General features: G+C 41.9%; 1 protein-coding gene and 1 non-coding gene across 11 annotated transcripts in view; both read right to left on the bottom strand.

Moving 5' to 3' along the window:
- The window catches only part of TNRC6C (trinucleotide repeat containing adaptor 6C), a 103461-nt gene that overhangs the window by 17001 nt on the left and 61799 nt on the right, over nucleotides 1-24661 (bottom strand). For 6 of the 10 annotated variants that reach the window (XM_032241514.1, XM_032241507.1, XM_032241513.1 and 3 more), the window contains 10 exons: nucleotides 23156-23322; nucleotides 19980-20060; nucleotides 18245-18302; nucleotides 15656-15798; nucleotides 14111-14284; nucleotides 11923-12069; nucleotides 9104-9223; nucleotides 6196-6279; nucleotides 5705-5945; nucleotides 1008-1175 (listed from right to left, as the gene is read on the bottom strand). In XM_032241514.1, the coding sequence (XP_032097405.1) occupies nucleotides 1008-1175; nucleotides 5705-5945; nucleotides 6196-6279; nucleotides 9104-9223; nucleotides 11923-12069; nucleotides 14111-14284; nucleotides 15656-15798; nucleotides 18245-18302; nucleotides 19980-20060; nucleotides 23156-23322 (1383 nt within the window). The remainder of the gene's footprint in view (nucleotides 1-1007; nucleotides 1176-5704; nucleotides 5946-6195; nucleotides 6280-9103; nucleotides 9224-11922; nucleotides 12070-14110; nucleotides 14285-15655; nucleotides 15799-18244; nucleotides 18303-19979; nucleotides 20061-23155; nucleotides 23323-24661) is intronic. The other 4 variants (XM_032241510.1, XM_032241509.1, XM_032241516.1 and 1 more) reach the window with 2 other exon arrangements.
- On the bottom strand, nucleotides 24017-24119 carry LOC116525870. Its single transcript, XR_004257865.1, has one exon. It is a non-coding gene; the product is annotated as a U6 spliceosomal RNA (small nuclear RNA).

Consider the following 24661-nt stretch of genomic DNA (forward strand, 5'->3'; position numbering starts at 1 on the left):
AGGTGTGAGCCATCATTGTCTGGCCAGTGACCATTTCAGTTAGCTCAAATTTCAGCTCTGAAAGACTGAAACCCTTGAAGAACAATTTTAGTTTGTCCAGTAGGAAATCTTCATAAAATACGTATCTATACCATGGGAAGCTGCCCTTAATAAACCTTTTCGGGGACAACTTATGAGTTTTTGTGGTTAGCTATCAAATTTGCTGTTATCTCTTCCCTCCTTTTAGTCTGAAACCTTCACTAGGGAAGAACAGAATGGATGTTAGAAATTCATACGGAACCAAACCAAGCAGCCACAGGCAGCAGAGCCCTCCTAAGAAAGGTACCAGCAGGGTGTGATGATTTTCCATACGGTAACTGTGAGACATAATTTCCTTTTTCTTCTTAGAATGCTTTGTATCAAGAGAGAACTACATAACCTACCAAATTTTCTTTGCTGTTTATTCTACAAGGAAGCTCAGAGCTAAATTTAATGCTTGAGAGTGAGATGACCTCCTACAGTTAGCATTTTTGCTTCCACCTTACTGGTGTGTCCATCAGTGAAGAGTTCCTGATGGGGATACCAGTTTGGAGTACAATAGACTGCTTGATCGAGGGGAATAACCAACAGAAATGCACCCTAGTATTTACAGCTGCAGTTGCCATACCGTATATTCGATTTTCTATTTGTGTTTTACCATTTTATTGAAAACATTTCAGCAGACTCAAGTTTTTTGTTGAATACAGATATATAAAAAAAAAGTACACAGGCTATGACCTAGATTATTTGCTGCTCTGGGGTTTTCAAATTATTTCTAGGTTTGTAGCTGAGATCTAATGGTTGGGTTTTAAGAAGTCTGATCACTGACTAGCTGAGATCTTATGTGCACGGTAATGGAATGGATTATTTTAAATCCAACTTTCAGCACTCAATTCTTAGAAAAGTATAGAATGGGCACACTACATAATAGGATGATCGATTAATAAGCCAGCAGTGATCCCACCACAGGTGTCCTAGCTCAGACGTACCATGCTTGCTAGGGTTCTGCTCCAGGGGGGAAGCGGCGCTGGGCAAGCTATCCATGGAGTTGGGGTGCGTCCACTGGGGGAGGCGTGACTGGGACTGGGATGGGTCCTTCACCGACAAGCCACTTGTCATATCCATGCTGGTGACATTCATGTTTGGGTTCAGTCCAGCTAAAGAGAGAGATGTGGTTAGGATTCACCTGCTCCTCTAAATGACTTCATTCTAAAACTCTCCTACAGAAGCTATTTCAGTCTTCACTTACAGCCAAATATTTTAACTGTAACTTTTAGTGCTGGTGAAAAAGCAGAGTCTTTAAGTGAGGGCCATGATTCTCTTCAATTTACTTGTTTCAGTGACACATAAACATGGTCCTGGGGCTTCTCAGAGGTCACAAGAAAATAGAAAAAGTCCAAACTATCAGGAAAATCTTTCCTGGTTTTGGGGTATCTTATGGAAACTCACTGAGTCAAGAACACGCTTGACACATGCTGACAGGAGTCAAAAACACCTATGACGCATGCTGATAGGAAAATTCAGTTCTACCTTTAGTGAGTACTTTAGTCTGCCCTGAAAGAGTTTGTGAATTAAATATAAATATCAAACTATGTTTAAGGAGCTGAACTATTTGAGAGGGTGGGTGCTGCCATCTGCCCCCAGTTGGGATGCTGAGCTGAGGCTTCTGGGCTCATTTCTCACAGCTAAAAGCAGGTGCTGGGTTATATGTCCAGGACCTGTACTCACTTAAGCTAGGTTAATAAAGAAAGATGATGAGGAGGACAATGATAAAAAGGCTGAACAGCTCGCTCGTTTGGAGCAGGACAGATTGCCTGTTTAAAAGGGAATAACCAACAGGAGCGCACTCTCCCCTTGTATTGACAGCTGTAGTTCCCATGCCACATATACATACCCCATAAATCCTTAATATGTACAACTACGCCACATGGTAAGTAAGCACAGCGAGCTCTACTACTAAGCCAGGTGCTGAACATTCGGATTCTTAGTTTTATTTCAGAGGCTGCAAATTCAAATGTCCATAGGAGCCAAGTGGGCCATGCACGTGAAGAAGTGGGCCTAATGGGGACTGTGGCAAACCAGACAGTGTCTGTCCTGTCTCAACAAATAGGTGCTACTGGGGCCAATCACTTACTGCTACATGGAACATAGACCCACTACAGCCATTTTATTTCTTTTTCCTGGTACCTGGTACATAGCTAAAAGGTTTTTTTTTTTTTTTAAGATAGAGTCTCGCTCTGTCACCAGGCTGAAGTGTAGTGGCACAATCTTGGCTCCCTGCAACCGTGTTCACCTTCAAGGTTCAAGCGGTTCTCCTGCCTCAGCCTCCCGAGTAGCTGTGATGATAGGCACGTGCCACCATGCCTATTTTTTTTTTTTTGTATTTTTAGTGGAGATGGGGTATCACTGAGTTGGCCAGGATGGTCTCAACCTCTTGATCCCGTGATCCGCCTGCCTCGGCCTCCCAAACTGCTGGGATTACAGGCGTGAGGCACTGTGCTCAGCCTACAGCCATTTTTAAGAGAAGTCAGAAGCCATTTGCCCCAATTTTTGAATGTTGGGAATTAACACACGCATAGGCACATGTGCGCACACACACACTTTACAGACCTAACAAAATACCTTTGCAAGTCAGTCCAATAGTGCCAAGGGGCTGCCTACGTGCAACCTCTGCTTTATGGGTTCTCTTGCTTTCAGCTTGTACAGATCTAGTCAGGTAAGGTGGCAACAATGTCAGGGCTTTAACCTGGCCTTCAGAATGCTCCAAATTACACAATTTGGCCCCAACCCATCTCTCCCAACTTCCCTTTCTGAGTAAGTCACTGGATTGGCCTGGCCCTTGCAAAACGGACTCCTGAAACAGGCCAGGCCTTTTTCTTCTGTGCTCCTGTGTAAGGCCTCCCCTTTATTTGGACTTTCTCTTTACTTATTGCAATCCTATCTAATCATCTGAGGTTCAAGCTTAAATCCTATTCTCTGATTTTTCTTTCACCACTCAAAGTGAAAGTGAACTTTTCCTCCTCTAGAGCCCTGTAAGAATCGCATCACACTGGTATCAAGGTTATTTTTTCCTGTTTATATGCCTGCTCTAGATGATGAACTCCAGGTGGCAAGAGACTAAGAATAACAAGGAGAGGTTGAACGTGAGTGAAGGAAGGTAGCTGGAAGCCCCCATTGCTGACCACGGGCTGCTGGCTTCTTCACATGAATTGGTGAGTTTCTAACAGGCTCTTCAACACAGGTGCTGGTGCAGAGAAATGCTGAGAGTCAACAAGATAGGCAATTTTACAACCAAAGTTTCCTATACTTTATTAGTTGTTTTCGATACATTTATAACTTTACTGTGAATATTATACAATATTATCCAAATTATTTGTCTTCTGATTTTGAAGATTCACTGCATGAATTCTTTAACTTGTACTAAGAGAAAAAAATCCTGAAGAGTAAAGATAAGTGGCTGGGCACGGTGGCTCACGCCTGCAATCCCAACACTTTGGGAGGCTTAGGTGGGTGGGTCACTTGAGGTCAGGAGTTTAAGGCCAGCCTGACCAACATGGTGATGCATGCCTGTAATGCAGCTACTCAGGAGGCTGAGGCAGGAGAATCACTTGAACTCAGAAGATGGAGGTTGCAGTGGGCTGAGTTTGCACCACAATGCAACCTGGTAGGCAGAGACACAGGTGGGTTAACCAGGGTGGGAAGGCACTCCAGCCTGGGTGACAGAGCAAGACTCCATCACACACACACACAAAGAAAGGTAAAGATATGTGTACTTTATTCTCCAAATATAGGTTAAGAAGATAGCTGAAATCTGAAGCTAACACATTTTAGGCTAATAGGTGGAATGAAATTTGTTTCTATAACAGAAGTGCTTACATAAGTAGCTGACATTACAAAGAGTTTGCTATGTGCTAGGCACTATTTAGGAACTTTACATATTAGGCCAGGTGTGCTGGCTCACGCCTGTAATCCCAGCACTTTGGGAAGCTGAGGCTGGGAGGATCACTTGAGGCCAGGAGTTTGAAGCTGCAGTGAGCTATGATTGCACCACTGCACTCCAGCCAAAAAAAAAAAAAAAAAAAAAAAAAAGAGAACTTTACATATTAGCTCATTTAACCTTTAAAACAACCCTATGAGTTAAGTATTTCCACATTATAGATGAAGAAATTAAGGTATGGCTGGGTACGGTGTCTCAGGCCTATAATCCTAACACTTAGGGAGGATCACTTAAGTCCAGGAGTTTGAGACTTGACTAAACAGAAAAAGACTCTGTCTCTACCAAAAAAAAAAAAAAAAAAAGAAAGAAAGAAATCGAGGCAAACAGCAGTTAGGCAAGTTGCTAAAGTTAGTAGTGAGCCTATTGGTGGAGAGTTGGTATTCAAACCTAGGCAGTCTAATTCCTAAGTCAGATTTTACCTACTTAGACACAAAGGGTGCTAATGGATGAGATAGGAATTAAGGAACGAGATAATCAAATCTAGTATTTATCAATCTCATATTAAAGATATACCACATTTATAATATGTCAAGTAAAAAGTATTCATATGATTAGAATCTACTGCTCTTTTCAGAGACATTGAATAGTATCAGATACACGAATATTACCTGCTGGTAGCAAATTCACTATCACTTAACTGGCCTTTGCCCCTTTAGAGATGTATTTTCCAAGTTACTGATTCCCTTTGTCCTGTATCTATGGATTCCAATAGCAATCAACAGACAAGCCTAAAGTGCTTTCACTAACATCTGAATTCTTACAGCAAATGAGTCTATGCAGAATCAATTTACTAATTTACAGCCTCTGGTGTATTCATCACAGGCACGTGCCACCACACCGGGCCAATTTTTGTATTTTTAGTAGAGACGAGGTTTCACTGTCTAGGCTGGTCTCGATAGGTGAGCTGTGTCTCTCCTGGCTGGCCTGACCCTGAGGCTGGGCACCATGTCTTATACTCACCTGCAGGTTTCATGTAAATGAGTGTGCTTCTACAAGTTAGATTTCAACGTATATATGCTGATTTGGTCGATTATACAAATCACATTCCATACAAAACTGAGTTGTATCAACAACCACTGCTTTTTAAGAAGTGTTTTTAATGTAAATCTGAATACTTCTATTGACCAAACCATGACCAAACTTCTCTGCAGCTCAGGCTGGAAGACAGTGGCTGGCAAAGTACAGTTCAGAGTAAACCAGGAATGGAGCAAACTTTGCAGATTTGACAACGGAAATGAGATTTTTGGGGCTCTCACTGGTACTACCTTTACAGATTTTATACTGAGAGTATTATGGCAGCAGCAAAAGTTTTGCTCTATAGAACATACTTAGTATTGTTCCCTTATTAAAAATCCTTGAGGCTGGGCATGGTGGCTCACGTCTGTAAACCCAGCACTTTAAGAGACCGAGGTCGGAGGACTGCTTGAGCCCAGGAGTTTGAGACCAGTCTGGGCAACATGGCGAGACCTCCCCACCAACATCTCTCCAAAAAATTTAAAAAAACTTTTTTTAAATTAAAAAGCCTTGAGATGCCTGTTCTCTGATTTTGTCTGGGGCTGCCCTTCCAACAGGCTGCGGTTTCAGTGCTGGCCAGTCCTCCTAACACTGAAATGCAGCCCTGGCCACCACACATGGACTCCGGGCATCCTCTCCATCTGGTGCACCTGTTGAAGACCATGGGACACTCACCAAGAGGGTAAGGAGCAAAGGTGTTGGGTGAAGACTGCTGCTCTTTGGTCTGCAGGTCAGGTAGGCCGGGAGTCTGGGGGTGTGAGGGGAAGCTGTCCATGGCCGATTTGCCTGCAGAGGGGTGCAGAGACAGGTGCGGCGGGGGTGGCGGCGGCGGTGGCTGCTTCACGAGCAGGGCCTGGGCCAGCTGGCGCTGGTGCTGCTGGATCTGCTGCTGCAGATTAGTGATTGTGCGCGCAACCTGGCAGGCAGAGACGCAGGTGGGTTAATCAGGGTGGGAAGGGACACTCATGCTTGTCTAGGGACCAAGTGCATCCTTCACTGTCTTTATGCGGAGGCCACCACTAGTCAGGCCAACCTCCTCCCAAATCTAGCAACAAAGGAAGGCTTGGCTAGAGAAAAATCAACCATCATCTAAGTTCATCAATCAGCGTCTCTTCTATCAAGGAAAACTACAGCTCATGACAAAAATTAATCTGGGTAACACCTACTTGCTGCTCCTGTTGTCTCATGGATCCAGACACATTACGCTGGGCCTGTAACATCTGCTGCTGGATTTGTAAACGTTGGTATGCCTGTTGATGGAAAGAAGAGTTAAAATAGTATAAGAATTAAGTATAAGTTGAACTAATGGTTCAACTTTCTGACGTTTAAAAAAAAAAAAAAAAAAAAAAAAAAAAGCACCTAGCCACACTTCTTAGCCTTCTGACCAGATTGTGGCTAACACATATTCTGGAGGCACAGAGCCCTTTTAAAAGATCAATGTCTTATCAAAACTTTTTTAGGGTACAGAATTTTAAAAAATCAGAGTCAATATCCATTTAGTGTTGGTAATGATGTTGGTCAGCAAATATTTTTCATTTAATGAACAGATCAAAATTGTTCTGCCTGATTCATACAAACTGAAACTTAAAAAAAAACAAAAAAACCACCTATTCTATAATGATGAAGGCTGAAGTCCAGGACAGCCCAGACAATGTGTCAGAACACTGGTAGTAGCATCCAAAAGTAATGTGCGTTCAACAGCGTGATTCTCTCCATCATGTCATGGGAATGAAAGCTAAGAGAGAACCTGAAATACAGATTTGTGAGCACTTTTGTCACATAAACTTGTCATCTACAAAGTTGGTTAAAGTTATAATGATATTCTTTTGTACACTGACATAGAAGCTTTAGTCATTTGACGTTTTGAAATGTTGGTTGAATATCATAATTTTTTTTCTTACAACATAAATTTTGGGGACATTTTTGGTAAGGTAACTCATTTAAATAGTATCCAAATAAAGGTAGAGATTATACTATTAGAAATGCCTCATTAATTTGTAATCATGGAGTAATAAAATACCTCACTTAAGTGAATCCTCATTGGCCCTAAAACTTAACCTTAGGAAGCACTGAAACTTTATTTTTTCAATTTTTCTGGAAAAAAATTTAAGAACGGAATACATTGTTTTAAAATCAGAACACACTCATGGTAATTCAACATTTTCTTGATGTCCTTCACACCACAGTAATCAATAAAAACCTACTGTGTAACTAAATGATTCTAATACAGCAGTATGATAATTAGGTCTGTATAGCAATGCCTGCAGCGTCATCAAGCAGCGAAAGTGATCTTCCTCTGTAGTAACAGTTCTAAACCTGAATGCTTTTTCTATGTGTGCCTGTTTTCAGAGCGGTCTCCTTTCCTTTAGAGGTCAGTGGTCTCCAGCTGTCAGGACTGAAAGCAACAGGACTGCACACGTGCACAGCCTACCCACTGCAAGTCCTAACTACAGCACCGCCTCTCTTCTGATAGATGAAAAAACAGTCTCTGGCTGGGCGTGGTGGCTCATGCCTGTAATCCCAGCACTTTGGGAGGCTGAGGTGGGTGGATCATCTGAGGTCAGAAGCTCTGGACCAGCCTGGCCAACGTGGGGAAACTCCATCTCTACTAAAAATACAAAAATTAGCTGGGTATGGTGGTGTAATCCCAGCTACTTGGGAGGCTGAGACAGGAGAATCGCTGAAACTCACGAGGCAGAGGTTGCAGTGAGCCGAAATTGCGCCACTGCACTCCAGCCTGGGCGACAGAGCAAGACTCTGTCGGAAAAGAAAAAACAGTCTCTGAGGGCCAACCCTTGGTCCTAACCCCATGTCTAGAGCTTTGTACTCTCCACTAAGGCAAGGACACACAGCACATGTCTCTAGGCATGTCCTTCCCTCCTTCCTTCTATCCTTCCCTGCTGCTTACAGAAAAGCCAGACCTCAAACTTATTGGACACGTGTCTAAAAATCAGCAAAGGGGAAGGACTGAGGGCTCAAGTACTTTATTATTAGCAAAGATTTTATGTCAACGATTCTTTCTTTCAGAGCCCCCACTCTTTATTTTTTTCTTCCTTCATGATTCCTGGTCATTTTCTTTTCTTTCTTTTTTTTTTTTTTCAGATGGAGTCTTGCTCTGTCGCCCAGGCTGGAGTGCAATGGTGCGAGGCTTACTATTACCTCCGCCTCATGGGTTCAAGTGATCCTCCTGTCTCAGCCTTCCAAGGAGCTGGGATTACAGGCATGAACCACCGTGCCGAGCCAATTCCCAGTCATTTTTCTAGGTAATAAAGTTGCTGGCTAAGACTGCTAAATAAATCAGGTGCCTGCATTAAAGAATGAAATAATACACGTGGTCCTTTAGTGCATATAATTCCAGTTAGCATCTAGATATACAATGACATGGCAATTTATGGTAAAATTAGTAAGACTGTTTGAAAATAAAAAAGACAATCAAGATTATGTTAAGTTATAAAACTTCCAAGAATTATTAGGTCACATCAGCTATTCTCGACAGGGGTTTTATGAGAGAATTAAGTTCTAATGCTCTCAGGCAGCTACTATATGTAATAAAGCAAATTTTCTCCTATGCTTCTAGAATGGTGTTTGTGTAAACCATCCTTACAAAAATTGAGGAAACAGTCACTCAAATGATTTTTTGTGTTCAGTGGTTGTCAGAAACTCTGGCTGAGAGCTCAAATAAAAAGACATGCCTAATTATAAAATCTAGTAGATTTTCTGAACACAAAGAGGCCAAGCCATGTGCAGTGGTGTACATCCGTGGTCTTGCTATTCAGAAGGCTGAGGTGAGAGATCTCTAGACCAGCCTGGCAACACGGTGAGATACTGTCTCTGAACAAAAACCAAAACAAAAGGCCAAAAAATTGACAAAACTTAGTAGACACTTTTGAGTGAGAACTTCCTAAATCATGAAGAGTTTAAACACTTCATCAGAGTCTCAATGACATCCCTGATGTGAAGACAAACATTATCATAACTGCTGCTCTCAGTGGCGTGCCACGCTGGCGGATCTGCACGGGCAGCAGGAGAGCACTCAGCCTTCACATTCTAACTCGCACGTGTCTATCCACTTACCAGCTGCAGCTGATAGAGCTGGTTCAACATCGTCATATGCTGAGGATTAATTGGCGAGGTTAATAGTGCAGGGTTGAGACCAATGTTTTTTGCTGCAAACTGCAAAAGCTGTGCTTGAACCTGTTTAACATAAAATATGCCATTAGCCACTGTATCTCTACTAAATAGTTGCTTGTTCATATAGTTTTTCAAAATTCAAAACTGATTAAATAAGTGATAATCATTTATTTCACGGGTGAAATCAGTAAGACTGATTTATGGTAAAATCAGTAAGACTGAAAATAAAAAGGACAATCAAGATTATGTGAAGTTATAAAACTTCCAAGAATTATTAGGTTACACCAGCTATTCTTGACTGGGGTTTTGTAAGAGAATTAAGTTCAAAGGTCACAAGGCCATTAACAAAATTTATGGACATTTTAACATTAGTAGTTAGCATGTGAAGAATGAGAAAGAAAGGAAAAAGAAAGAAGAGAAGGAAGGAAAGTCTTCAGAGATCTCTTCCTCCAAATATTTTAATTATAAACGAACTTTCCAAGGTTCTGTGTCCTTCCTATCAGTACTTACACGTAACATGGAGACATGGAAGAAACAGTGAGATGGCACACAGATGCCTTCCCGTTTGGGACACGCTGGTTTGCTTTGTGTGGGGAAGACTGCTAACTGCTTCTTCTGCTATCAGCTCACAGACTCGGTGCAGCTGTGGCCTAGGTTTGGGCAGTGGGATGCTACCAAAGGTGGTCTGTGCAATTTCAAGGCCACCCGCACAACGGTGCTGCCTTTTTCCCTGTTGCTGGGAAGTGGCTGTGGCAGAGCTGCCCCCAACCCCTGCACTGCTTTCCTTCTGCACTGTAACCTGAGAGCGCTCAATGTCTACCTAGTTAAACTACTGTTTTTTGAGGCCTCTTTGTTGTAGCAGCTTATCCTATATCCTAATACATTCAATTATTAGCTACTAAGATAACTTGCATCTTATCTTGTTATCTATTATCTTATTACCTGACAATAGTTAAATGCATTAGTTACATTGATAGTTGTGCACTATCAACTCAGTGCACAAACCTGGGTTCAAACAAAGACAGAATGAGACTTACCCTCAGTGCAGTGCCAGCGCATCCTGCTCTTTTTCGTATGCTAGCACTGCCTTCCCATAGGCTATGGTTTGAATGTCTGTGTCCCCCCAAAATTCCTATGTTGAAAACTAAACCCTGTGGTGGAATTAAGAGCTGGGGCCTTTGAGGGGTGATCAGAAGCCCTATCATGACCGGAATTAGCACCCTAACGACAGAGGCCAGAGAAAGCTTCTTTGCCCCTTCCACCACATCAGGATGGATGAAAGTTGCCATCTATGAGAAACGAGCCCTCAGCAGACACTGAATCTTCTGGCGCCTTGATCTTGGACTTCTCAGCCTCCATATTCCAACAAACTAAACATATTTAAATTAAATTTTATGAATAATAGAAGATTGATAAGTTAACATGTTCTCTTTTGGAACAGGTTGAAAATAAGGCCCCTCAGAAATCTTAACTATCTTCCTGGTAACAGAGGTCTCCTGGGGAAGGAAGCAGTTTTTTTCCCTCTCTGCTAGAAGCTAGAATACGGTAAGTACTTCAAGATGCTGTTGCTCTCTCAGGGCAGGGTTCCAGTCAAGCTTCACTCCAGAGTCATGTATCAAGTAGGGCCCTGAGTTACCCCATGCAGCAAAGATGTTGTTAATACCACAGATTATCAAGTATCTTATAAGGGGTAAGAACTAACACTGTTATTAAAAACTTAGTCCAAAATCTAAAATTATAAAATGTGCCCAAAATAAACAATATTAACAATTGATATATATTAGGCCTCAGAGATATGCAAAACAGCAAATATCCTTTTCCTCAACTTCATTTGACCTTTTTTCCATTTTTTTTTTTTTTTTTAGATGGAGTTTCTGCTCTTGTTGCCCAAACTGGAGTGCAATGGCATGATCTTGGCTCACTGCAGCCTCCGCCTCCTAGGGTCAAGTGATTCTTCTGCCTCAGCTTCCCAAGTAGCTGGGATCACAGGCATGCACCACCACACCTAGCTAATTTTGTATTTTTAGTAGAGACGAGGTTTCACCATGTTGGCCAGGCCGGTCTTGAATTCCTGGCCTCAGGTGATCCACCCGCCTCGGCCTCCCAAAGTGCTGGGATTACAGGTGCGAACTGCCTTGCCCAGTAACCGTTTTTCTTAATAATCTCTATGGTTTACTCCTGAAAAGGGATGAAAGAAAGGAAAAAAAAAAACAAACTCTATGGGCAAAAATGATCTAATACTGAATATTAAACATAACTAAAAATCTATAACATATATACTATTATGTAAGACGACATTTAGTTCCTCATTAAAGCATGGTTCAGTCCTTGGCTGCCTCTAAGGGAACATCCTCAGCACTACTACAGGCGTGTCACTTTCCTCTCCCACCAATCTAGGGCAGTTCACTGGGTTCATCTAAATAATTTTCGAGAAAGGCTGGGACAAAAACACATCAATGGGAGTGTGCTGTGCAGGTCTCCCCCCCTCAATATTGCTTCTGACCAGGAAGACGCCAAATGCTGGTTTGGGTGGCTGAGGCATTCCAAGGAGAAAGCTCTGAAAATGTCTCCTGGGTCAGGAGAATCAGTTTACTACTTTATAGTCTAAAAGTAATTTATAGGTTCAAAACCAGAAGGCCTTCTCTTAAACATGGATTAAGTCGGCTCTCACTTTAAAATAGTGACTTCTAGGTAACACAGGACCCCACAAAACGCCGGCATCTACATCCTGTTGCGCAGTACTGCTTGGATATGCGTCTGACCTGAGGGGATAGAAACTGAGGCACTTGAGCACGGAGACTGGGCTGGGAAGAGTTAAGAGGCTGCACTGGTGGCTGTGGCGGCTGCTGCATGGTCCTGGCTTGTGCTGCTCCACTATTGCCAAACATACCCAGATTGCCACTCGGTATCTGTACAGAGACAGAATCAGACACATTCAAGGCAGGCATTTAGAGTAACACTGTTTGGAGGTAGGGTGAAGTGATCTGTTCTAAAGTGAATGCAAAATTATTTCTACTTCCTATTACTGTCAACTTATACCCAAGAGAATTTTATTATTATTTTTTTGAGACACAGTTTTGTTCTTGTTGCCCAGGCTGGTGTGCAATGGTGCAATTTGGCTCACTGCAACCTCCGCCTCTGGGGTTCGAGTGATTCTTGTGCCTTAGCCTCCTGAGTAGCTGGGATTACAGGCATGCACCAACATGCCTGGCTAATTTTTCTGTTATCAGTAGAGACGAGGTTTCTCCATGTTGGTCAGGCTGGTCTCGAACTCCTGACCTCAAGTGATCTGCTCACCTCAGCCTCCCAAAGTGCTGAGATTACAGGCATGAGCCACCATGCCCGACCAAAGTTGTTTTCTTTTTCTTTTCTTTTTTTTTTTTTGAGATGGAGTCATGCTCTGTCGCCCAGGCTGGAGTGCAGTGGCATGATCTTGGCTCACTGCAACCTCTGCCTACCCGGTTCAAGCGATTCTCCTGTCTTAGCCTCCCAAGTAGCTGTGATTACAGGTGTGTGTCACCATGCCCGATTAATTTCCAAGAGATTTTTGTTTTTTGAGACAGAGTCTTGCTCTGTCACCCAGACTGGAGTGTGGTAGAGCGATCTTGGCTCACTATAGCCTCCACCTTCCAGGTTCAAGTGATTCTCCTGCCTCAGCCTCCTGAGTAGCTGGGACTACAGGTGCCTGCTGCTATGCCAGGCTAATTTTGGTATTTTTAGTAGAGATGGGGTTTTGTCATGTTGGCCAGGCTGCTCTCGAACTCTTAACCTTAGGTGATCTACCCACCTCAGCTTCCCAAAGTGCTAGGATTATAGGCGTGTGCCACCTTGCCAGGTGCCAAGTGAATTTTTAATGAGCATTGTTTATACAACAAGAAGGCTACACCATTCCAGGAAACTACCAACATACAATGTTTCACACACAATAGCAATATGAATATGACTATTTGAATAATATACACTTCCAAAAGGATGTGATAAGAATTAGAGAGTAATAATGTATGGGGATCACTAATCTCAGAGGATAGCAACATTTCAGACAGGAAATATAGTTATTATTTCAACAAGCCTTGAAATGGAATAAACTGACAAATTCAGGCAGTTAATTTTGTGTTAACTATGATAAATATATGGTAGCTGTAGTTTTTACTCCTGTGTAATGAGTTACCTAACAAACAGGTGAGGGAAGGTATTCTATAGCTTCACTTGGCAAGAGCCACCTGAAAGGCACTGGGCGAGACCCCCTGCTGCGAACCTAACTCCAGTGCACACCCTAGCTGGGCTACTGACTTCAAGCTGGCGTCTCACTGCACCAGCACAGGGGAGGCGGGCAATGTCAGATCACCAGGATCACGCCAGCTGGGCACTGGTGAGTGGAAGGGGCACTGCTGGTAACAACACCAGGACAATGGGCACACAGAGGCTGTTTGGCTGCCCACATCTCACAATGTCTACTTAGAGACATGTCTCCAAGGTGGGTGTGTCAACCTGATGCAAGTGTGATTCCTGAAAACCACTTTGCAAGAGGTGTCATCTTTATTTCTGGGAAAAAGGAGAAAGTGGTGCTTTCTTGCAGATCAACAGATATAATGTTTTGGCTGCCAGGAGGGAAGAGGCTGGGCACTACCTGGACCCCTGGATGGATCTGGCAGCCAAAGACCACTGTGTAACACATCATCACTTCAACCAGGGCCAAGTTAGCACCAAGGATGCTGAGAGTCAAACATGGTTAAGTGTAAGAATAAATATAACTAAAGCATTTCCTACTTCAACTCTTAACTCCAGTCACCTGAAGGGAAATCCTGGTAGTATTTCAACTACCTGTACATTTTCAGTTATATTTTAAAATAGAGGTATTAACTGCAAATAAGAAAGTTTATGTCTCAAACACATTGTTTTAAAAGGCAGGTAAAACAAAGGCAACGTTTTGCTCTCTCCCAACAGCCTTACCTGTCTAGAAGAATTCAAGTTTTGCATGCCCAGCCCGGAGGCAATCCCACCCAGGGCCTGACTGGGGAGTGCACTGTGTGAAAGGGGGAGCTTCAGGCTTGGGGAAGGCAAGAACGGTGAAGGCGTGGGCTCTTCCACGAGACCGCCATCCTGATTGGAGAAAGAAATGGTGAGCTGTGTGCAGTGTCCATCAGCAGACAAAGCACCAAACAGTTTCCCAAGGAAATAGAGGAGGCATGGATGGAGAAATAATTAATGGATCAAAAAAGTATGGATAAGGGAATGGAGAACATGGGCAAAAGGAAGAGGGGAAAAAGAAAAAGAGAAATAGGATTAAGATGCTGTTTTCAGTTTAAAAGTATTTTACAAACACATATATTAGCTGCTACTATTCTAACTATTGGCCCTGCCAGGGGTGGGAGGATGGAGGCACTGGCAAGTCTCATATGGCAAGCACTTTACAACAATTTCCAAATATTCTTTTTGAGAAGTTATTACCAAAGCTATAGGAATACATTAGGTTGAATTCTAGGACATTTTTTTGTTTACCTACAAACACAGCGGTTTCATAGGGTGTAATCTAAGAAGAAGGTGACTTATAAAAGTAAGTTATACAACAGAACCTTACTAATTTTTTTTTCTTTAACATCTATTGAGGTCATGTTATGTGCCAGGTCTTTTGCAAATTTATCTCATCTAACAACACAACCAGCCTATGCATTATTCAGTATTTTAAGTGTCAGGGTCCCAATTGAGGGTTGCCAGATTTAGCAAATAAAAATATATGATGCTGAGTTACACTGGAATTTCAGATGAGCAAGTAATTTTTTAGTATAAGCCACCCGCCTTGGCCTCCCAAAGTGTTGGGATGACAGGCGTGAGCCACCGCGCCCGGCCTCCTTTCACTGCTTTGTATTTTTTAAAATGTGTTTTTCCTTGCTTCAATTTTATTTTCAAGGCTCAACATTTGCAATGAATTTAGTGCAATGCCTTTCCTCGCTTTGTAGTCACACTAATCTGGAGTGGGGACATCATTACATGACAACACTGGGGACTGAGCTGTGCCTGGACTTGTTAAACATCCAGGGAGTTTTCCACAGATGACTGCTGTGGTCACCCATGTGGCCAACTGACAAGGGACAGCCAGAGATGGGTGCTTAAGCCTCACCACTTCCAGTCCCTTTTCCTGAGGATAAACAGGTAACACACCATTTCCAAACAGAAGATCTGTTTTTAAAATGAGATAGCAAAATAGAAATTTGATGACCCCTGCCCACTGGACGAACTGAAGCAGATAACCAGCCAAGTTCACACAATAAAAATGGAAATCAGTTTTCAATCCATCTTTTCCATTCTCAGTAACATCATATGAAATACAACATTTCCTTCTTTGGGTTAAACATTCATAATGTTAGAAAAAAATGGAAAGAAGTCACTTAAGTATTACAGTCCAGCAAGTTTTTAATCTGGCTTGCATTAAGGACACAGTTGAAATGAAAAACTCCTCTTGTAAAAAAATAAACAAAAAACCACCTAAATTCATACCTTGTCAAGAAAGGTGGGGCGGTCCACGGAAGACTCTTTGGAGATTGGCGGGCGGCAGCCGAGGGGCTTGGCGGCCATTCCATTATGGTCGGTCACTCCCAGCCCACGCTTGTCCACGTCCACCTTCTTTTCCAGCAGAGCGCCTGGAGCACAACAAACAGAAGCAACGCTGAAAACAAAACAAATGAGTGCTGAGCACAAGACAGGCACCAGCTAAGGCCTCAAGGAGGGATGAAGACCCTCCACCCCTTCAAGTATAGTGAAGCCAGGGGCAGAGAGAGCCCTTAGCTTTGCTAGGGCGGAGCCCAACAAGGATTCACAGGGAGGGGATGGAGGCTGACCCCCTACATCGTTCCAGGGCTCCTGCAGTCTGTGATCTGGCCCTGCTGTCCTCGGACCTCTCCACAGCAGCCACACCAGCCGCCGCTGGCCCTCAGGGGCTCAGCTTGTCCTCTCCCCGGGATGTACCCCTCCCCGAGTTTTCTACATGGCTTGCTTCCTCATTTTACGCGGGCTCCATGGTGGCTTTCTTGCAGGGGCCTCCTGATGATTCTGTCTGCACCAGCTTCTCTCCTACTGCAGGGCCAGGCCTTTCCCTTCACTGAGTCCTGATATCTGCAAGGACTCCTCCAGACGTCCGGGATACAATACTGTGCAAAACAGACACTGCTGCTGTTCTCACGGCTCTTTTTCGTTTAGCCCATAGTAACCTTCCTACTTCAGTTCGAGGGAGTGAGACTTCGCTGCCTGCAGCCCACGCTGCTCTGTCTCGCCTGGCAGTTTACACCACGTCATCACACGTGAATGATTAGACAGTGTGCCATCTACTCTCATCACTCATGAATTCTGTACTTGTAAAACTCGCCTGCTTGCTAAAATTTGTAACCCCCAAATCAGTATCTGTGGCACTTTTGTGGCTATTTGTGGACAGACTGGCAAACATTTCAGTTACCCAACATTTGTGTTCCCAGCTCAGGTCTAGCTTCAGATCTCACATTGCAAAGACGTGTCCGTTTTGTGGTCCATCGACTGTCATTCTTTTCATATTGTGCTTTCTGTAGTGATTCTAGTGTTTAAAACGGTCCCCCGTTGTGGTGCGGAGGTGCTATCTCATGTTTCTAGGCTCAAAAAGGCAGTAATGTGCCTTATGGAGAAGATATGTGTGTCGGGCAAGTTTAATTTAGGCAAGTTTAATTTGAGTTAAAAAGCACTGTTGGCTCTGAGTTCAACGATCATGAATCATTGATAAGGTACATCCTGAAAAAGGAAGACAAATTCACTGACCTGTATGTGAGGCTGCTCAGAAAGTACTCAAGTAACAGCTGGGCACGTAATAGAGCTATGAAAAAGAGGCTACATTTGTGGATTCATGAGATTATGACTGATAAGTATAGTGGATGTCATTGTTATGAGTCTGAAAGCCAAATAAATTTATGGTCACATTATCCAGGGTCACAAAAATGTTACACTCTTCTTGGCTAATGTTTTATTATTAACAAATATGGCACATAATTATTTGTGAGAGAAAAAAATATATATTATATATGTGTGTGTGTGTGTGTGTGTGTGTGTATGTGTATATACTTTTTTTTTCTCTCAGAGTCTCACTCTGTCACTCAGGCTGCAGTGCAGTGGTGTGATCTTGGCTCATCACAACCTCCACCACCCAAGTTCAAGTGATTCTCCTGCCTCACCCTCTGGAGTAGCTGGGTTTACAGGTGCCCACCACCATGTCTGACTAATTTCTTTTGTATTTTTAGTAGAGACAGAATTTCACCATGTTGTCCAGGCTGGTCTCAAACTCCTGACGTCTGGTGATTTGCCCACCTTGGTCTCCCAAAGTTCTGGGATTACAGGCGTGAGCCACCGCGCTCAGCCGAGCAATATATATTAATGTTAAATAAGGTGTTTTGAAATAAAAAACACATAAAACAAGGTTATATATTGATTGGTTGACAAAAATGACATGAGCAGGGGCTCATAGGAAGCCGACCCTACATGTCTCCTAGGAGCACTGGTTCAGTATTTGTCAATTTGGCGTTTGTGGGGACTTTACAGAATATAACTACCAAGAAAATAAGAATCAGCTATATTTAAATATAATATTTAACATTATTATTACTTTTAAAACAGCTCCAGAACTAGGGTTGCTTGTTCCTTGACAGAAAATCTCATCTCTCAATAAGAGTCAGTGCTCAGCCAGCAAGGCGATGCTTCTGCTGGCCCCTAGGCAAGCCCACTCTGGGGCAAGGCATGAGGAACGTACTCAGTGTCCACTGAAGTTTGGTTTGTGGTGCAAGTGTCTCTCAGAGTGTCACTATTACTTCCCCTCAAAACAGATTGGAAAATATGAAAAAAAAAAAAGCCACCAAGCTTCAAATATGGCATTGGCCATTTATCTCCAAACTCCATTAGTCCCAAGAGACTCACTCTGTGGCTCCAGCCTGTTGTGTGGCTGCTCCTTCACCGTGGCCTGGTCCTGTCTACCAGGACATCTTCAACCATTAAACCATGACTACAATAAAATGCTTCTGGAAAGTAAAACTTCACATCTGGGTACCTTTTTAGAAGGTATGTTGTATAACTTACTCATGGCCTGATCAAGATTCATATTGTTACTCTTCAAGGCCTCCTCAGCTGGTTCTCTCTGTGTAGGAAAACAGAGTATTCTTTAGGGCACATTAATTAACAAAAGGAAAGTTTATAAATAGTTTAATCACTATCTACTTAAAGACACAGTTATTAGGTTTGGAACTGGAAATATATTTCTTCACTGTTGAGGTTACAGACAATGTCTTTTAAATTAAAAAATACTTCTAACAATAAAATGTACTGACTTGATTTTCAGAGTAAAGAACTTGTATTTAACACTTTGGAAACAAAACACGGAGTGACAGTAAACCTTGTAAGTACTCTTGAAGTCATTTTTGTTTTTTTAAAAAATGTTAACTATCAGTATTATTTTTGTAGAGATCGGCTCCATCTCCATGCCTCCTTCCAGTGCCAGCAACTGTGACAGTCACTGTCAGAGTGCAGAGCTTCATTTTGTACTTCATCAACTCTATCATCATCAACCTTTTTCTAAGAAACAGAAAAACAAGTAGATTCATTTTGATAATTTACGATCAGAACACAGTAATCTCAGAGGATGATCGAAGACACCAGGGTTCCATGGTAACTCAGACAGTATACATCAAGACACCCTGAGGCCACGGTCAACCTCTTGCCCTCTCACACAAGCAGAGCCTGGCCCACTAACACAATGCCCTGCCCAATGCAGAGGGCCTGTGCCCAGTGTGAAGGATGGGGTTCCTCCTCTACATGGAGGCCATTCTGGACTCATTCTTTAAGGGACATCCACAGTAATTGAAAGACAAACACTCATTTGAATAAGGATTTTGAAAGAAGGCACATGAAGGGAATATATGGTGAATATGGGCAACATCCCTTGCCATCTTAACTGCTACCCAGTCTCAGGAACTGAACAGACTATGATATTTTCAGGAGAATGCCCTGCAATATGAATTATCCCTACACATGATTGGAATCTTGGGAACTAAGTAGGTCTGGTTAGGATACTTTTCTTGGATACAAAACCTTAGTACTTTATACCAAGTTTTCTCTTGTGATCTTTATCAATATACTGTATACACTAATGAAATTCACTTTTAATTATAAATTAAAAGAAAATATAAAACTGTATAAACCAATGAAAATTAAAAATCACACAGCATTTTATGGATTACAGGCATAGTGACTCATGCCTGTAATCCCAGCACTTTGGGAGGCCGAGGTGGGCACATTGCTTGAGCCCAGGAGTTCAAGACCAGCCTGGCCAACATGGTGAAACCTCGTTTCTACCAAAAATACAAAAATTAGCCGAGCATGGTGGTGCATGACTGTGCGCTAGCTACTTAGGTGGCTGAGACAGGAGGACTGCTTGAGCCCAATCATGCCACTGTACGCCAGCCTAGGTGCCAGAGCAAGACCCTATCTCAAAACCAAAAAACCACAAACAGCATTTTCTGTTTTAGGAAAAGGCTCTTACACTTTTCTTGATAGAAGTTATGTGGGTCTTTGCTGTGGTACAAAGCAATGATCCCTAACGCAAACTACCCAGGTAAAAGGGAGATTTAAGAGTTAGATGATGTCAAAAAACAAAAAAACAAACAAAAAAACAAAAAAGAGTTAGATGATGTCAATATCTCATTCCTCAAATGCTCTTGGTGTCTTTTATCACATATAATAAACATGGAAAGGAAACTATCAGGGCATTTCATTTTGGGAAGCATGGTAGGTAGGAGTAAACCAAGACGCCAGTTACCGGGAAGCCCATGTCTGTGAGTTGTTTGATCAGCCGGCTCATGATCCAGGCCTCATCCTGCTTGCCAGACGTCTTCATGCCCTGTAACAAAGTGTGGGAAAGGGGAAAGTCCATGAACTACATTTTAATGCATTTCTTCCAGAAACAGGAGACAAGGTCATTTAAAAGTCACTGAATCTTTTTGTATTAACGTTGAATAATGCTGTATTCCAGGAACTCCCTAACAGTATTTCATGGCTTCTACTATGGAAAGCATCAAGGTACATATGTGCAGTTTATGAACTTAAAAAAAAGCAGGATATTTCTCTTTCCCAGGTAATTTAGTTCATCACAAATACACATTACTTTTATCATCCAAAAATCCTAAGTGCTCCCTTGAACACAGCCCTAGGTGTTTATTAAAAATTATAGTTTTTGTCCTTTTATAAGCTTTATTCTGAAAAATGATAAAATGAGGGGGTTTATTCCAAAGAATAAGGAGGCAACAAGAAGAAAGGAAGAAAAAAACCTGTTAATTTTATTAACTATTTGTTTCTTGTAGCTCATAGGGTAGAGAAAAGGAGTAAGTACGAAAATGTCAGTGAAGGAGACAATGAGGAAAAGGTCAGCTACAGAATGAGCAGTGGGTGGGGAGGGCCTGGCACCACAGAGAAGCCAGGAGGCTTCTCAATAACTTCCCTCTGAGCCTATAAATGCAAAGGTTCTAATGAAGCATTATTCCAATATAAAAAAAAATCTCCTTCTAAAAATATTCTTCATAGTACTTTCCAAAATTGAGCCTGCCATAGCTATATAATGGAGCACATGAAGCTCTATAAACAAACAGGCTTTCTTTCCTCAAGCAACTAGCTTATTTGGGGTATTTTAATCATTACTACGCTGCCAGAGCCGGATCAGCCAAGATTTTAATTTACCAATTTGGTATTTCTGGTCCCATCATTAACTGGATTATCTGCCAGCCCAACTACCAAAAGGATTCTTTAGAATGTCCGTAATCACTTCTACTCCTCATGAGCAGAGAGTCCTGATTTTAGTTCCTGGGTTCTGCTGATGGTTAACTGAACGCTTTTTAAACTAAATTTTTTTGACCATGAATACATTCACATCATTCAAAAGTATAAACAAGGTATAAAGAAAGTTTTCATCTCATGCCACCCAAACTGCTTAGTTCCTGTTCTCTCTAAGAGGAAACTACTCATAGCAGTTTCTTATTTGCCCTTCCAGAGAATTTTGAACATTCTAGAGAGGCTGATACACTACGTGTGCATGCATGCATGCACACACACACGCACATATACGCACGTACACACACACAAACTTGTTTTCTTCCTCTTACCCCACAAAATTGGGTGTGTGTTATGTTTTTCTGCATCTTTTCACAATGTACTTTAGTGATCTTTCCATATCAATACATATACAGAATTTCCTTTTAAATAGTTTTCCATAATGCAGAAGTAGTGTAATTAACTGGTTATTCCATCAATGTATGTTTAAACTATTTTTATCTTTTTAGTACAAAAATGCTGCAATACAAAACTGTATAAATGCCACAAAGTGAGACACTGTCTCTACAGAAAAAATAAAAAATAAAATTAGTTGGGCACAGTGGCATGTAACTGTAGTCCCAGCTACTCGGCCGGCTAAGACAGGAAGACAGTTCGAGCCCAGGAGTTCAACGTTGTACTCCAGCCTGGCTGACACAGCAAGACTGTCTCTAAACAACTTTTTTTAAATACAAAAATAAAAATGTTGGCTTTCGGCGGGTCTGAGAGATGAAAAATGGCAGGCATCTCTGAGTGCTGTTTGAAACTGAACTGCCTTCCTGTGAGTCCCTGTGTCTAGCAGCCATCAGTGCTCCTTCTCTGTGAACCATCTACTGTTCACATTCTGTGCTCCTTTTTCTTTTGGGTTGCCGGCTTTTTTTTTTTTTTAAATCAGTTTCTAGGACTTTATGTATCAGGGAGATTGGCCCTCTCCGTTATATGAGTTATAAACGTTTTTCCACTTTGCTATTTTTCTTTTGACTTTGATTTTAGTATTTTCTGTCATGTACAGTTTTTATATTGTTGTATTTGTGTCTATTGACAAAAAATTTTATTTTATGGCTTTTAGATTTTGGTCATTCATAGGCCTCTCTGACTCCAAAATTGCTTTTAATGTCTTTCACATTTTAATATTTTTAATATTTAAATCTATGATCTACTTGAAATTCAGTCACGTTGAATGTGTGACTGAAATGGGCAGTCATCTAGAAAAAAGATATACATCTCCTGTATCTCATGTATATGAGATATGTATCTCAGTTTTTTTCTAGATGACTGCCCATTTGTGTCCTTTTTTTTTTGAGACAGAGTCTCGCTCTGTTGCCCAAGCTGGAGTGCAGTGAGGCAACCGTAACCTCTGCCTCCCAGGTTTAAGTGATTCTCTTGCCTCAGCCTCCCCAGTAGCTGAGATTACAGGCACCCGTCACCACATCTGGCTAATTTCTGTATTTTTAGTAGAGATGGGGTTTCACCATGTTGGCCAGGCTGGACTGAACTCCTGACCTCAAGTGATGTACCCACCTTGGCCTCCCAAAGTGCTGGGATTACAGGCGTGAGCCACTGCACCTGGCCTGCCCATTTGTTTTAAGACTTCTTAACCATCTCTCAAACACTTTGGTCTCAGGACCCTACAATACTCTCTCCCAAAGAACTTTTGTTTATATGAGTTGTATCTACTGCTATTTACTGTATTAGAAATTAAAACTGAGAAAATTTAGAAATATTAATTTTGTTTAAAAATAAAGCCATTGCACATTAACATAGCATTTAAAAATAAACAGTAATTAAGTTTTCATGAAAAGAGTGGTACTGTTCGGCCTTCTGGCAAATCTCATGTCTGGCTTAAAAGAAAATGGCTGGATTTTCTTATCTGTTTCTGCAGATTCTCTGCTATAATAAAGATCTCTGCACACCTCCACGCTATACTGGAGACAGATCTCAAATGAAAAAGACAGTCTTAGTACTGGCATGAAAATAGTTGTGACCTTGCTTAATCCCTTGAAAGGGTTGTTGGGCCCTGAGACTACTCTGAGAAACTCAGGTCTACCTTTTCATCTGATTCACTTGATACTGAATGTGTTTGAAGTACCTTTGGCTTTCAGGGCATATCATCTTTAAGAGTGTTGTATTTACCTTTTGAAGTCCTTTTTTGGGGGCATTCCCCCAGGAGCTGCAGGAGGAGGTGCTTTCTTGGGAAGCAGCATTATTCCACACGTCTCCTTCTTCATCCTCCCACTGGCTGGTACTGAGGTTCATTTCATCCCCACCACCGCCCCAGCCTTCTTGCATAGATTTTGAAGCTAGAAAGAGAGCAAACATGAACTTACCAATTTCATGCCCCTAACACGGACAATGCTTCCACTATAACATATAATTTAGGGGAAGTGGGACAAATGAGATGTAATCTACCTTTTTACGCCTTCATTTCTCCCAGATCTAAGAAATGAATTTCTCCTGCTAGATATGTAAATAAACATGTATATGTATGTAATTTTCCCTTCAAACACCGGCTATTTGTACTCTGTGCTGTTCTAAACTTCCTTGACCAACTACAGATCATTCTAAAACATAAACATGCTAAAAACAAATCCTGGGGCTAGTAGGGAAGGTGGCAATCTCTATATGGTATGAAAAGGCTACAGAAATGTAGATTCCTAAAAAATTTCATTGTCCTGTGTGGTTTTAAAAATTTGTACTTTTTTCTACTTTTTTGAAACACAGTCTTGCTCTCTTGACTAGAGTACAGTAGTGCAATCATAGCATCCTGCAACCTTAAACTCTTGATCAACGATCCTCCTGCCTCAGCCTCTCAAGTAGCTAGAACTATAGGCATGTGTCACCACATCCAGCTAATTTCGTTTCTTTTTAATAGAGACGGTGTCTCACTATGTTGCCCAGGCTGGTCTCAAACTCCTGGGCTCAAGTGGTCCTCCTGCCTTGGCAGCCCAAAGTGTTGGGATTACAGGCATGAGCCATCACAAGTGGCAGGAAAATTTGTATATGGGATGCTTCACGAATCTGCACCTTATCCTTGCATAGGAGCCACGCTAATCTTCTCTGTATTGTTCCAATTTTAGTACCCTTGTCTGATTCTTAATCACTGCTTGATCCAAACCTGTGAGCATTATGTCACACAGACCAGTGCTTCTCAAACTTGCCCACTTGTGATAGTCAGCTGGAACATGTGAAATGGAGCAAGCCTGAGGTCAGGCCTGGTAGGCTGCACTTCTCCCAAGCTCGCAGGAGATACGGACAAACTAGCAGGATGGAGGCCTTCAGCAGATGGAGCTACAAATTTACCACTGAACTTCGACTGCAGATGTTTTTTCCTCCTTTCTTAAAACACAAAGTGATTTGCGATATCAAAATTACCACAAATTTTCACTTATTTGAAGAATATGAAGAAGGGGGAACACTAGGTAACAGCGCAGTTAGCTGGGTCTTTAATGAAGATACAAGGCTGATAAACATACAAAATAGGCACCTAACTGTGCCTCCCAGGAAAAATTATGAAAATAGAATACACTGCCTCAAAACAGCACAATTAATCTAAATACTCAGAAATTGCCTTATCTTTTAGGTTTGTAACAAAAAGTAATATAAATGGAATAAATACCTTGAGCATAGTGGTGGCTGTAT

This window comes from Sapajus apella, unplaced genomic scaffold (genome assembly GCF_009761245.1).
Source record: "Sapajus apella isolate SASKATOON/1434 unplaced genomic scaffold, GSC_monkey_1.0 scaffold48, whole genome shotgun sequence".
In the NCBI taxonomy this organism is placed as follows: Eukaryota; Metazoa; Chordata; class Mammalia; order Primates; family Cebidae; genus Sapajus; species Sapajus apella.